Here is a 12,525-nt window from a genome sequence, read left to right as displayed (position 1 = left end):
GGAGGGTGAAGGTAACGGTGGTCCCCGTGGTAATCAGAGCACTAGGTGCGGTGACTCCCAAGCTAGGCGAGTGGCTCCAGCAGATCCCAGGAATAACATAAACACAGCCCCCCCATGCATATACAAAGTTATCACAGTGTGTCAATAACTGGAGTGAGAAGTATTATCAAGAAATGTAAGGAGAGCCACACAGTCAGAACAAGCCTGGCAGAGGTAGGAAGTCAGAGATTTTAAAGACTCTCCATAGAAAACTAAAGACCCCAGCACAACCGTCAAGACTCCGGTGAACGACTTAGTCAAGCTGTTATTTTAAAGACGAAAATTTGGAGCAAATTACAGAGACTGTGGCACAACAGAACAGCGAGGCAGAGTGAAAGTGGCTCTGATTGAATATAGAAGCAATTAAAGCCTGGAGACTAGCAGAGCAAAGAGGGAGACGCCGAATCTAGACTGTGTGAGCATCTGAACGACAGAAAATCAAAGAAAACTCTGCTAATCAGGTGACCTTTAATGGACCTCTAAAGAGAACTTTTTGCCGCCAAAGGATCTGAGAGAACAAACATCAGCAGTTTATCCTCTGAGCCGATCTGCATCACAGAATGTGCTTCCCTGTAAGACATGCAGGGAAGCACTAAGGGAAAAAAGCATGCTATTACATAGCACACATGACATTTCCTTATTTTGCTCACAAGCTGTTGCAGTTCACACATCAAACACAAGCTTGTGTTTGTGCGCTGACGTCACGCTGCTTCAGTCTGCTCTCTCTCACCTCTTGCCGTGTTACATCCATGTTCCAGATGACGATGCTTCCATCTGAGCTGCAGGAGATGAGCTGCCGGGTGTGTGAGGCGTAACACAGGCCCTGAACTTTGTCACTGTGGGGAGAGCACAGCAGTGAAGTGGGTGTCCCGGTATGCTGACATAACCAGAAGTGCTTTGCATTAAAATTCAAGAAACAACAAGTTAAAATACAAGGTAGCAGCTACACTGAGTGGGTCCTCCAAGCTTTCAGTGGTTGAAAAGCTTGTTTCAATGTCAAAGCACATTTTTATAAAATGCTCTAAGAAGAAAAACATTTATTTAGCAGCTTTTAACTTTTGAGAGTCAATAAAGGTCTTTGCTCAAAAAAAAGTGTGAGATTCCAGAGTCTGTTTATCGTCCTCTTATGAAGTCAGAACACTGTTTTTCTTTTACTGAAGTCTGCTCTCCTGCAGCCTTTATGGTAACTTCATAACATTACATTTCAACTAGTCATTCAAGCTTGAAGTGAATGCGATGAAATGAATGAAACTGAGTAAACATGACAAAAACACAATTACAATTCCATCAATACAAAACCGCTGAGCATATGTATAACTTATTGGCTAATGGAGAGCCTTACTTGTGTCCTTGCAGTTCGATAGCGGTGCCTTTGCGTCCGCCGATGTCCCACATGATGATTGAGTGGTCCGAGCTTCCGGAGAACAACACCCTTGTGACCGGGTCCCAACACAGCGCCGTCACATTACCTGACAAAATTACAACGGAGACAAAAGTGCCTCCGTCAGCTACGCCACATTATTGTGCAGGGTTCACTGAAATTTAATAAAAACCAATTAATTAAAACCAACTTTCACTGGCTTGAAGTCACTGTTGTTGGACCTCTCTCATCTTTAAACTCATTTGGATGTCTCTTTATTGTTAAATGGTAAAAACACATTTTTCTTTTGCCTTCTCTGTTGAAGCAGACTGCATCATGACAAGTTCCAAAGATTTTCTCGAACATTTAAAACCACCGGGGACGCACAACTCTGTAAAAATCAATGCTGAGCTGCGTCAACAAATCTGCAACCTGCTGGAGGACAACAGGCGAAGACAAACGAGGATACTGTGTGAACTTACTGCAGCTGCTGTGTGAACACACATTTATGAGAATGCTCCTCAAAATATAACTGAATTCTAAAATAAAGATTTAATTATCATACAAAGAAAAGCTGCGACTCAACTGCTACATAATTGTTTTAAAGTGGGTTTTGTTTAAAGTTTACAGATCAGAAAGTAATCACCAAATATTGAAAATATCTGCTGCTGTGATCCACTGTAGAGGCTCCTCTCTCTCTCAGATCAGCGAAGAAATAAGAAAAGCACACAAGCAAAAGATGCTGGCTTTTTCTCATAAACTAATATTCAGAGTCGGGAGCGTACTGAAAGCAGAAAACTGAAAATCATCCGAAACATAGCTGGGAGACAATTTGTACAGACAAAATTGGAATGAATATTTAACAATGTTGTGGCGCAGGCAGAGCCGGCAAGAGTTCAGAGCTTCATTACTATGCTAGGACTGCCGCCAAAAATTATTTTCATTCTTGATCAATCAGTTGAACATTTTATCAATAAATTATTGAATTATTTATTTAATTCTGGTAAATGTTAACAAAAATCCCCTTAAGCTCCATGTCATCTGTTAAAAATCACTCAAAAAGCCAAACTAACAGTGACACTATCAGAGGCCTGATCAGCTGACCGATTAATTAATCATTTGTGCTTCAATTAGGACACTAGGTGCTTGTGTGTGGGTACCAGTGTGTCCTTTGAAGGTGGTGACCAGGCTGCAGAGGTCCTGCTCCAGCTTCAGGATTGTCACCTGACCAGACTGATCCCCTACGAAGGCGTGTCTGGTCTCCACGTCGAACCTGGGTCAAAATTAAGGTCATGCTTTCCTGCTAAATATGCACTCATTCAGATCCTGTCACACAGACCGAACAGATTCACAACAGAGTTGTAAATTTCACTGCTCACCAAAATCCAGAGCCAACTCTGTGTAAACTACTACATGAAAGCTTTGAATGAATTCGTGCAGAGGCAGCACCACAGCGACTGTCAGCGGAGGACTCTCAGCTGTTTCACCGGCTTCCTTCAAAGCCCTCGTCTGACCCGATTAAGTCACGACTGAACCAAATTATTACGTCGGGATCCAAAGACGACGAGGAAACCCAACAGCGGAAACAATAACCTAAAGATCCAATCCACTTCCACTGATTTGTCCTTTTCTTTCTGGAAATCTGAGATTTCACGCTGTGCATAACTCCCAGTAAGCACAGAAAAGATGATTTTAAAGTGAAAGGATATTACAACAGATCTACACCGCTGGTTCGTCTGTCCTTCTCAACACCACAGAAAACCAGTGAAATCTTTATTAAACATTAAAAGGGCTGTAGCAGTTTTTAAAAACACCCCTGACTGTCTGTTTAACCATTTTCAGCCTTAATGTTGCTACAGCCAGTTAGCCACATTGAGCTGCGGTGGTTAATGCCTGTTTAAAGTATGCTAAGCTGGTGAGAAATGAAACAGTTACGCGCTGTTAAAAAGTGAACAGGAAACACGTCAAAATAATCTGATTCTAGGAAACTTAAGTGACCAAGTCATATTCTTATTCATTACCCTAAAAGGAAAAACTAAAGTACAAACTGTGCATCTAAAGAATCACTGCACACTTGACTATTAACCATATTTTCAAAGTTTGTTGAGTAAAGTAGATCCTCCACATGAAACATTATAATTTCTTTTGCTGCTCTTAGGTCTGTTTTCAGCGTAGCACCGTTTCTGTTTAATGATGGCTTTTGTACTTTAATGATAAAAAGAAAACAATTGTCAGTTCCAGCTCAGTCTTCACCAGTTAAATTGAGTTTAGCATAAAAAAAATCTGTTCCTCAGCAAGTCTTAAAATTAGGCAAACACAAGCTCAGGTGAACAATACATGTCATATTACATCGTCATTATTTATTTAATATCTACTAAGAACAACATGTAGAAGCAGTGTATGAAAAACTGATTCAGTAGCTTGTAGAAACACATTTAGCAGCACTAACTGTTTGACTTTGTCAGTCTCTCTCGTGTGGTTGTGGAGACGTATTGGCCCACTTTTCTTCACACCTCCTTTTTTAGGCTACGCTGAAAATAAAACTGGGAGCAAGATAAGATGCCTCTTTTTATCTTACTTTATATTTATCAGAACTACAGCAAAACACGTATAACTAATGGTAAACAGTATGAGGGCACTTTTTATTTGTTGTTTCCAAATAAAAAGCTTTCAGCCACAGTATCAAAAGGCTTGCTTTAGTTCAAATGAGCGCAGATTTGGTTAAAAGGCTTCATGCACTATGACGGCCATTTGAACAACAATTTTTTGAACAATTTTTCAAAAAAAACCCAGCAAAACTTTTAAATGTAACTTTTCATTTTCCACACTGTTCCTTTTTCATTATGTCTAAAATCCCTGAACAAATAAACGCCGCTGCTCTGAATCTCCTCTTGCCATGTTATGTAGACAGGTTAGCATGATGCTAAGAGGATACCAGCAGTGTGATGACCTAATAGCAGGCTCATTGGTATGGATCAGTGCCGCTGCTGAGCACTCACACAGCCTTTCATGTGGCCATTACAGAAACCTACTCAGACCGTTTCCTTGACAACAGCATGACTGATGCCTATTGTTAGCCCTTCACATTAGTAGAAACTAACTGGAGGCTAATTTCAATTGCCCGGTCTTATGTTGCACTGACCTAAAAATAGACGGTGTCATCAAAATAAAAAGACAAAGGCTAAAGAATCAAAGTTGGCTCGTCACTTCCCACTCGATCCACTCTAAAGACAAAGCTGGGTGTAGAAGGATACTGTAGTCCTGAGACCCAGGCTGCGGTGCGATATGTCCCCAGCTGCTGGCCGCTCTCTGAGCAGTGCCAGGTGAAGTTTTTATCCTGCCCCGTGCTCAGCAGCCACTCCATCTCCAGCACAAACAGCACCACAGTCACCCTGCCCTGATGAGCTACACACATAAAAAATCAAATTAATTAAAACGAGAGTAGCCTACAAGAAATCATGGTCATCATGAAAGAAGACGATCAAGCACTACTGCCTTCTTCAAAGAAAGCAGACAAATGAAGAGGAAGTTTGTGCTTGACACTGATGAAGACGTATTTTTATACATTTGTACTGTTGCACAACACACTTAGCCTTATGTGACACAAAGATACATCTTCACATATGATCAGAGAAACATATCATAAAGGTCAACTATAAATATTTCTCTATATCCATAAAATAAATAAATAAATCTTGGGTTGTTTTGGACACCCACACAATAAAAAACATGCAGTATAGTGGAATCTGTGGAGGATACATAAAGAGATTTATCACTGGTGCTCTGATCCACACTTAGTGAGTTATGCTCCACAGAGAGGCATGAATTATGAACACAGCCAGAGAGCAAATACTCCTCAGGCTACAAAGCCTAAAGTACAAGGATGTGAGTGGACTTTATTAACTTTGAACTGCCCAGAATTGGCAAAAGTAACAATAAATAACAAGTAACAATAAACGATAGCAGAAACAAAGCTTAAAAAATTCACTTTGAAAGTGTTAGACTTATATTTTTAAGGCATTCTAACACCGACTGTAATAATAATAATAACTTTTTTCTCTTTTCTTTTCTTTTTTTTTTTTTTTTTTTTTTTTTTAAATGGGACAAATCATAATTTATTTATAGAGAAAGAAAAGCCCCTTGTCACTCTTTTCTGGGGCAGTGGGGAAGGTTTAGTCGGGGTATTAGTCTGGGCACAAGGCATTAAGAATTTTGCCTTCTGAATGCAAGTTTCAGCTAAACCCCATTCGCATCAAAATAAAAGACACGCACCAGATAAGGAGTTGCAACGCGCGTTTGGGTACATAAGATTTTCTGGAGGAGGACAGACATCTGTTTAGAACTCTTAAAGATGTCAAAAGAAGCAAGCTCCTTTAAGCAATTTCTTTGGTGTTCCTCCACCTCCAAAGAAGCGCGTATTCTCAGAAAAGTGGTTGCAGGAGGTGAGCTGGCTGCAAACAAATGATGAACGCACAGAGATGTGGTGCAGAATGCGCACCTGCGGACCACTTATGTGCACCCCTGAATATAACAGCGTTCTTGCTCTTTCTGTCTCACCCTGGTAGGTGCGTGCTGGAGTCATCTTGTTGTAGTCTTCTGACAGAACAAACTCCTGAAAGAGAGGAAGTGGAGATAATTGGTCACTGACTAAAGTTTCCAGCAACTTTGTAAACATAGAAAAAAAACTATGTTGCTGTGTTTAAATTACATTTGGCTCAGTTCTCTGCACATCAGAGGATTCATGCAAAATGTGCACTGCACAGCATGTATAGGTGAGAAATAAGTACTACTTCCTCAAAAACGTAAAGACAAATGACTCATAGATCAATAAATACAAGAGAGGTTCTTGTTCTGAAGTTTCAGCTGAGGTCAACACCCTTAATAAAACACTTATGGGAACTTATGGTAAGTTATGAGGTTGTTCTGAGATGAATGTCCAAGAAAAGTTCACATCACGTGCTGGCTTTATTTTAGGACAGCAACAAAACAAGAAGTGGACAGCAAATAATGCTTCATCTAAAAATAGAGTGACCTGCACTGCGTCAGGTCAGAAATGAAACTGCTGTGTTGCTGTTTATAAAAAAATAATGGTTACTTTTTTGGGGTTGGAGCTTTAACTGTACGGAGTAGACCAAAAGGAAAGTCTGGCAAAGAGGTATTGCCCTCTGGAAACAAAGAATCGTATTAATAAATTGCATTATGAGCTGCGTGACGCACTATAGGAAGGATTATTAAGTGACCAAGATCACAAGGATTCTTCCTCTGATGAGCATGAATAGAATAAGTAGATCTGAAGGAACTCGTTCAATTAGACACCATTGTATGGTACTGTGTGAGAAAAGCAAATAAAAATGAGAAGTGAGATTTATTCTCTGGAGAGCTTTGCCACAGTTTGTCACAAACGAAAGCTATTCACTGCCACTGTAAGAAAGATCAGAGGGGACAAAATTGCTATAATGATGATGATTTACTGGAAGAGATGAATTCACATTTAAAAAGAAAAAAAAATCTCGGCTGAGTGGCTAGATAGTGTGCTTCAGGTGAGATGAAATGACTTCAAAACACAATCAAAGCAGATCAGGTTTGTGAACTAGGGCACTGACATTTCCACTAAAACAAAAGAAATACAACTACTCCATTCATTTGATTATAACATCACCGGCAAAAAAAGGAAATAGTTTGTCACAGAGGAAGGAGTGAAAAAACCAGAGGTCTGCATTTAAAAGGGAAGCAGGATGTTGGCTGGACTTACACAGATACTCCCAGTGTCCATCCCCACAGATAGCCTCCTGGTCTCAGGGTTAAAGGACATACAGGAGCTTGATGCTGGAGACACAAAGACACACAACAACAAAGGTTACAATTATTACTGACCTAACAGACTTTTGTGAGGCAATCTGTAAGATAGCAGTAAAATCATAAGGATACTCATGCCTTCTTTCTTAACATTGATGACATTTGTTTGACATTGTAGCAAGTGTCAAGGTTAAACCACAAGCTTTTTTTAGCCTATCAACTGCATCTCACAGTCCTTTCTCAGCTGACTGGGTCATGTGACAGCAAACGAGATGCAACTTAAAGGTACAGAAAACTGATGACTTTCTTCGGCACTGTTAGCCAACAAACCCTCAAATACACTGGAAAAAACCATTCCAGTCTATAAAGCTGAGCTGGCAAACTTCACTGAACAGAAGTCTCTCTGTAGGGAATCTAACCTAACACAAATAATGGACACTTAGCTTATTGTGCCATGTTGTGCCATGGTTTTTCTTATTTTTTATTTTAATACAGCATGAGGTTCATAAGGTCTGATTTCGGCCTCATCAATTGTTAATATGCATCTCCCGTCTGATCCAATCTACACCAGGAAACATTGTTAAATCATGTCCTCAAGCTATTAAGCTAGACTCTGGTGCTGTACTGAATCATTTTCATTGTGTTCAAAGGCTTTCAAACTACCATAGGCTTCTCTCTGAAATGAACAACACTTCGACATTCAGAGCTGAACAATGGTTGCTGCACAAAATACAAATCACCAGTTTCAGAGGTTTTCATCTCCCATGTTCTTTTCTCGTCTCATCGTCAGCATTACAATTAAAATGAAATAAACAATTGTATTCTTGTTTATATGGCTTTCAAAAACAGCAATTTTTACATTTAAATATGACAGAGCAGAATAAAATGCAAGATGCCAGCTGCATCAGATTAAAAAGAAAAACTGAATCTTTGTATTGTCAAGAACGACAATACTACTGTCAAGACATCAAGCCACAGTTTATTATAAAAAGCAGAACATTGCGAGTTTGAGTCTTGCACAAGTGAAACAATGTTTATTTTATGTTCTGTCTATCCACCCATCCATATTCTTAACTGCTTGTCTAACCCAGGGTTTGGAAAGGGCTGGAGCCTTTCCTGCAGGAGGGTACACTCTGAACAAGTTAGCAGTTTTATTTGCTTAATTTCTGAGAAATTACAATTTTAAATCTAAATATTTAAAACCCCCAGTGTGTTATTTAACCCAGGGGAAATGAATCCAGAATTTATGTATTGTAGATACTTTATAATGACTGTCTAACTACTTTGGAAAACTGTTTGTTGCAATTTCCTGGAAGAGCTGGCTGAAAGTTTTAAAAGCCAAAAAAAGAAGAAAGAAAGAAAGTGCAACCAAAGTCCCTGCAAAACTACCCAGTTTAGGTTTCCAGAAAGCACTGGAAATATCAAAATGTTGGAAAGCAACATAGGGATGCATAGATGCAATCAGTTTATTCTACCTTTCTGCACTTTAGCCAATAGTCGCTTTCCTTTGCAGTGATTACTGAGCAGTTTGAAAAAACTCATGTCAGGGTTGGTAACCACAAATATTTAACTAGTGCAGCCTCTGGCACTGCTATTGTTAGTGACACATCTTGCTGATCACAGCATGAGAGTTCCTTCAGTTGCACAACTAAAGAAAAAAAAAAAGGGACCAACCGTCACAGTCATGCACAGAACAGAAACCGAATATTGGCAATCAATAAGCAATACTGTTTGTAATAAAAATGAAAAGAATGCTGTTATTGTATGCTTTATAAAATCAATCTATCATAAGGTAATAAGTGATTTTTGAAATTAGGCAGAAGCCACTAACCACAGACTGTATATAAAAGATGGTCATAGCCATTGCACCATCACTCATTGATTTGTGTACCCTGAATTTTGAAGCCTAAACATTAGTGGTTTGGCTACTGCCATGTTGTATTTTGCCATAAATGATTAAGTTTGGACAGAAGGTTAAACTACTAAATTATCAGCTAAAGCTAGTATGGTGAGCGTGCTGTGTTTATAAACCGCATTCAACAACAACAGATAGTATAAAACAAGGATGTAGCATTCGAGTCAGAAAGATTAAGCCAATAAAGAAGCACCTAAAAACCTGCATTCTGTCTGGAGGCCACCAGATGGAGATAGTTGTGGTTGCAAAAAGACTTCAGTCCTGTAGAAGTTTATGGGAAAACTGCTTTCTGACTTGATCTCTGTAAACACTTTCATTATGAGTTTATGGGCACAGTCACTCATTTTGGGTCATACAAAATAAAAACTGTTTTGTAAAATACACCAGAAGTCATATCCATGTGTTATATACAGTCTACGGGCGCAACACATAGGAACAGAAACCCTGTTAATTCGTGCCAAGTAAGAGATGAATAAAATCACCAAAACTGGTAATAGCAAAACCTCTTGTAACATTTTTTGTCATGATGTTATTTATCAATAATTCTACTAAAAATGCTCCAAATGCACCACAGACGTGCACTTCAGTGAGGCTGAGCTTACAGCTGGAGGCTACAGCTGCCAATGTTGGCAGACCCATTAATCAAAGCAGCCACTCACTAACTGTAAGCCACAACAAAAGGGGGGAGTTAGAAGAAGAAAAAGACTCAACACCTACACAACTGCAAACCCATTTCCAAAAATGCTGAGATGCTGTTTAAAGTGTAAATAAAAAAATAATACAACGAGCTGCAAATCTCATAAACACATGTTTTATTCACAATAGAACATTACTAAACATCAAATGTTTAAATCGATACATTTTTATAATTTCATGAAACGTATTAGCTCATTTTGAATTGACGGCAGCAAAAAGTCGGAACAGGGGAAACAAAAGGCCGGAAGTGTAAAAGGGAACGTTTTGGTGGAGGAACATTTTGCAACTAATTAGGTAAAGTGGCAACAGGTCACTGAGAAAAAAAAGAGTTTCTCTGAAGTAAAGATAAGCAGAGGTTCACCAGTCTTTAAAAAATTGCAAATTTGCCCATTTTGAACCAATTTCAGAATGTTTGTCAATAGTACATAAAACCATGAAACGATTTAGTGAATGTGGAGAAATCTAGCAAGGAACATGGCCCAGAATCAATACTGGATGCCTCTGATCTTCAGGCCTCAGGCGGCACTGCATTAAATACAGACATAATTCTGTCATGGAAATCACTGCATGAGGTCAGGAACACTTCCACAAATCACTCTTGAGAACACAGCTCACCGAACCATCCACTAACACAGGTTAAAGCTCAATCATGCAAAGACGAAACACTGCAGTCTTCTCTGGGCCAAAATACATTTAAAATGGATAAAGTGAGGCAAAGTGAAAAACTGTTTTGTGATTAGATGAGTTGAAAATTTGAAATTATTTTTGGAAAACACTGACACCATAGCCTCATAAGTATATTAGCGCCTAATATACTGAAAACTATATACAGCAATTGAAAACTATATAAAACCTGTATATACAGGTTTTAGAGCAACATATGCTTCCATCAAGATGACATCTTTTTCAGGGAAGGGCTTGCATATTTTAGCAAGACAATCCTACCCAGCATACTGCAACTATTACAACAGCATGGCTTCATAGTACAAGAGTGTGGGTACTGAACTGGCCAACCTGCCATTTCACCAAATGAAAACCTTTAGGGCAGACTGGAAAAAACTCAAAGACTTCTTAACAGCTAGAATCCTGTAATAGACAAGAATAGGGCTGGGCCATATTATACCGTTCACGGTAATACCGGTATAATGTTAGGCAACGATAGGAAAATGAAATATCGCGATAGAATGGGAGTAAAACGCGCATGCGCAGTGCCTTTGTTTTCATACGCACATGGCCGATTGTTGAGTGAAACAGATGAACCAGAATTGGTTTGTAAAAATGGTGCAACTTCAGTGATGTGGAACTGGTTTGGTGTTTGTCCGTCAGATACACGACAAAGCACATTTTTTTGCAGAACATGCAAGCGGCCGTCGTTATTGTCGTATTTGTCGGACTAAGATGCTCTTAAATCTGGGAGTAATCTGGGTCCTAAACTCCGTATGCTTCAGGTCAAACGAACACTGCAGCATCACTGAGAGTTAAAAACTGTCTAAATTCTTTCATCTTTAATAAAACGATCAGCATTGCTGCTTTACCAGGTGTAACTATAAAGTTTAACTTCCAGGCATCCATGAAAACAAAAGTTATTACATTTAACGGAGTTAGAAGTTAGCAGGAAGCTAGCGGAAGTTAGCTCGCTAGTTTCGCTAGTTACCTAAGCATGATATAGCATGTTCTGACTGAGAGATTTCTGAAAAAAATCAAACGTACAGCTCTGCTATCACTTCCAACATAAATGAAGACAGGAAACTAAACAGCAGTGACGTTTGTAGGGTTACTGAAGTTGGGCTAGCTGGTATATAATGATGTGCTACGTGATCGCTAGCGACACAGCTATGTTAGCATAACATAAACAGTGAAGCTGGAGGACGAACACTAACACTTTTCCACTTATAAAAGTTAACGTGAAGGTTCTTCATGGTTAGAGACAAATGCAATCGCATGGCAGGATGCTGTAAACGGACCAAACTTCAGTCAGGAGAACAACTGAGATAATCCATCCACAATACGAGGTTAGTCATTAATATACTGCAACAACATGGGAATAGAGCAGCTGCCAGAGAATTCAACATTAATGAATCAATGGTACAGAAGTGGAGGAAGCAAGAAGAATGAGTTTAATAAAGTTTGATTTATCTGACTGCTTTGTTTCGCTTAATGTGCCTTATAATCCCGTGCACCTTATGGTCCGAAAAATACGTACTGCACACTGCAGTTTAATGTTGCAAAGCACCTCTTTTTAACTTCAGTGGATATTATACATGGTTATGCTCAGGATATGTCAGCCCATTTCTACTGGAAATGCCTTTTGGTTAAACTTTCAGCAAGGAATTTGCATTTGCACTGTTACATTTTTATAAAGCTTTAATGTACATAAAAACCAGCTTCTTGTTTAAGTGAAAATAAATGGAAGGTTGTCTTTTTGCGCTAGTAATGTTGTGGAGTTGTATTTTGTCTCGCATCAATTATATCGTCAGTTATATCGTTATCGCAAATTTTCAAATATATATCGTGATAAATATTTTTGGCCATATCGCCCTGCTCTAGACAAGAATTTGCCAAGATTCCTCTGCCCACGATCCAGCAGTTACTCTCCACGGCAGACTGTTGTTTAAAGAAGAAGGGATGCTACACAGTGGTCCTGTCTCAACTTTTCTGAGACGTGCTGCTGCCATCAAATTCAAAATAACAGAGGATTTTTCTTAAGCTTAAACATTTG

At 39.2% G+C, this 12,525-nt stretch overlaps 1 protein-coding gene across 1 annotated transcript in view; it reads right to left on the bottom strand.

Moving 5' to 3' along the window:
* Window positions 1-12,525, bottom strand: part of wdfy2 (WD repeat and FYVE domain containing 2) — a 36,530-nt gene that overhangs the window by 20,096 nt on the left and 3,909 nt on the right. The window contains exons 3-8 of the mRNA XM_014340945.2: window positions 7,152-7,225; window positions 5,957-6,011; window positions 4,654-4,804; window positions 2,560-2,672; window positions 1,382-1,508; window positions 770-875 (exon numbers count right to left, since the gene is read on the bottom strand). Of these exons, the coding sequence (XP_014196431.1) occupies window positions 770-875; window positions 1,382-1,508; window positions 2,560-2,672; window positions 4,654-4,804; window positions 5,957-6,011; window positions 7,152-7,225 (626 nt within the window). The remainder of the gene's footprint in view (window positions 1-769; window positions 876-1,381; window positions 1,509-2,559; window positions 2,673-4,653; window positions 4,805-5,956; window positions 6,012-7,151; window positions 7,226-12,525) is intronic.

The sequence above is a fragment of the Haplochromis burtoni genome, unplaced genomic scaffold, assembly GCF_018398535.1.
Source record: "Haplochromis burtoni strain Fernald_Lab_line unplaced genomic scaffold, NCSU_Asbu1 Contig_440, whole genome shotgun sequence".
NCBI classification, from domain to species: Eukaryota; Metazoa; Chordata; class Actinopteri; order Cichliformes; family Cichlidae; genus Haplochromis; species Haplochromis burtoni.
The sequence above is the reverse complement of the archived record's forward strand: the minus strand, read 5'-3'. Positions and strand labels throughout refer to the sequence as shown.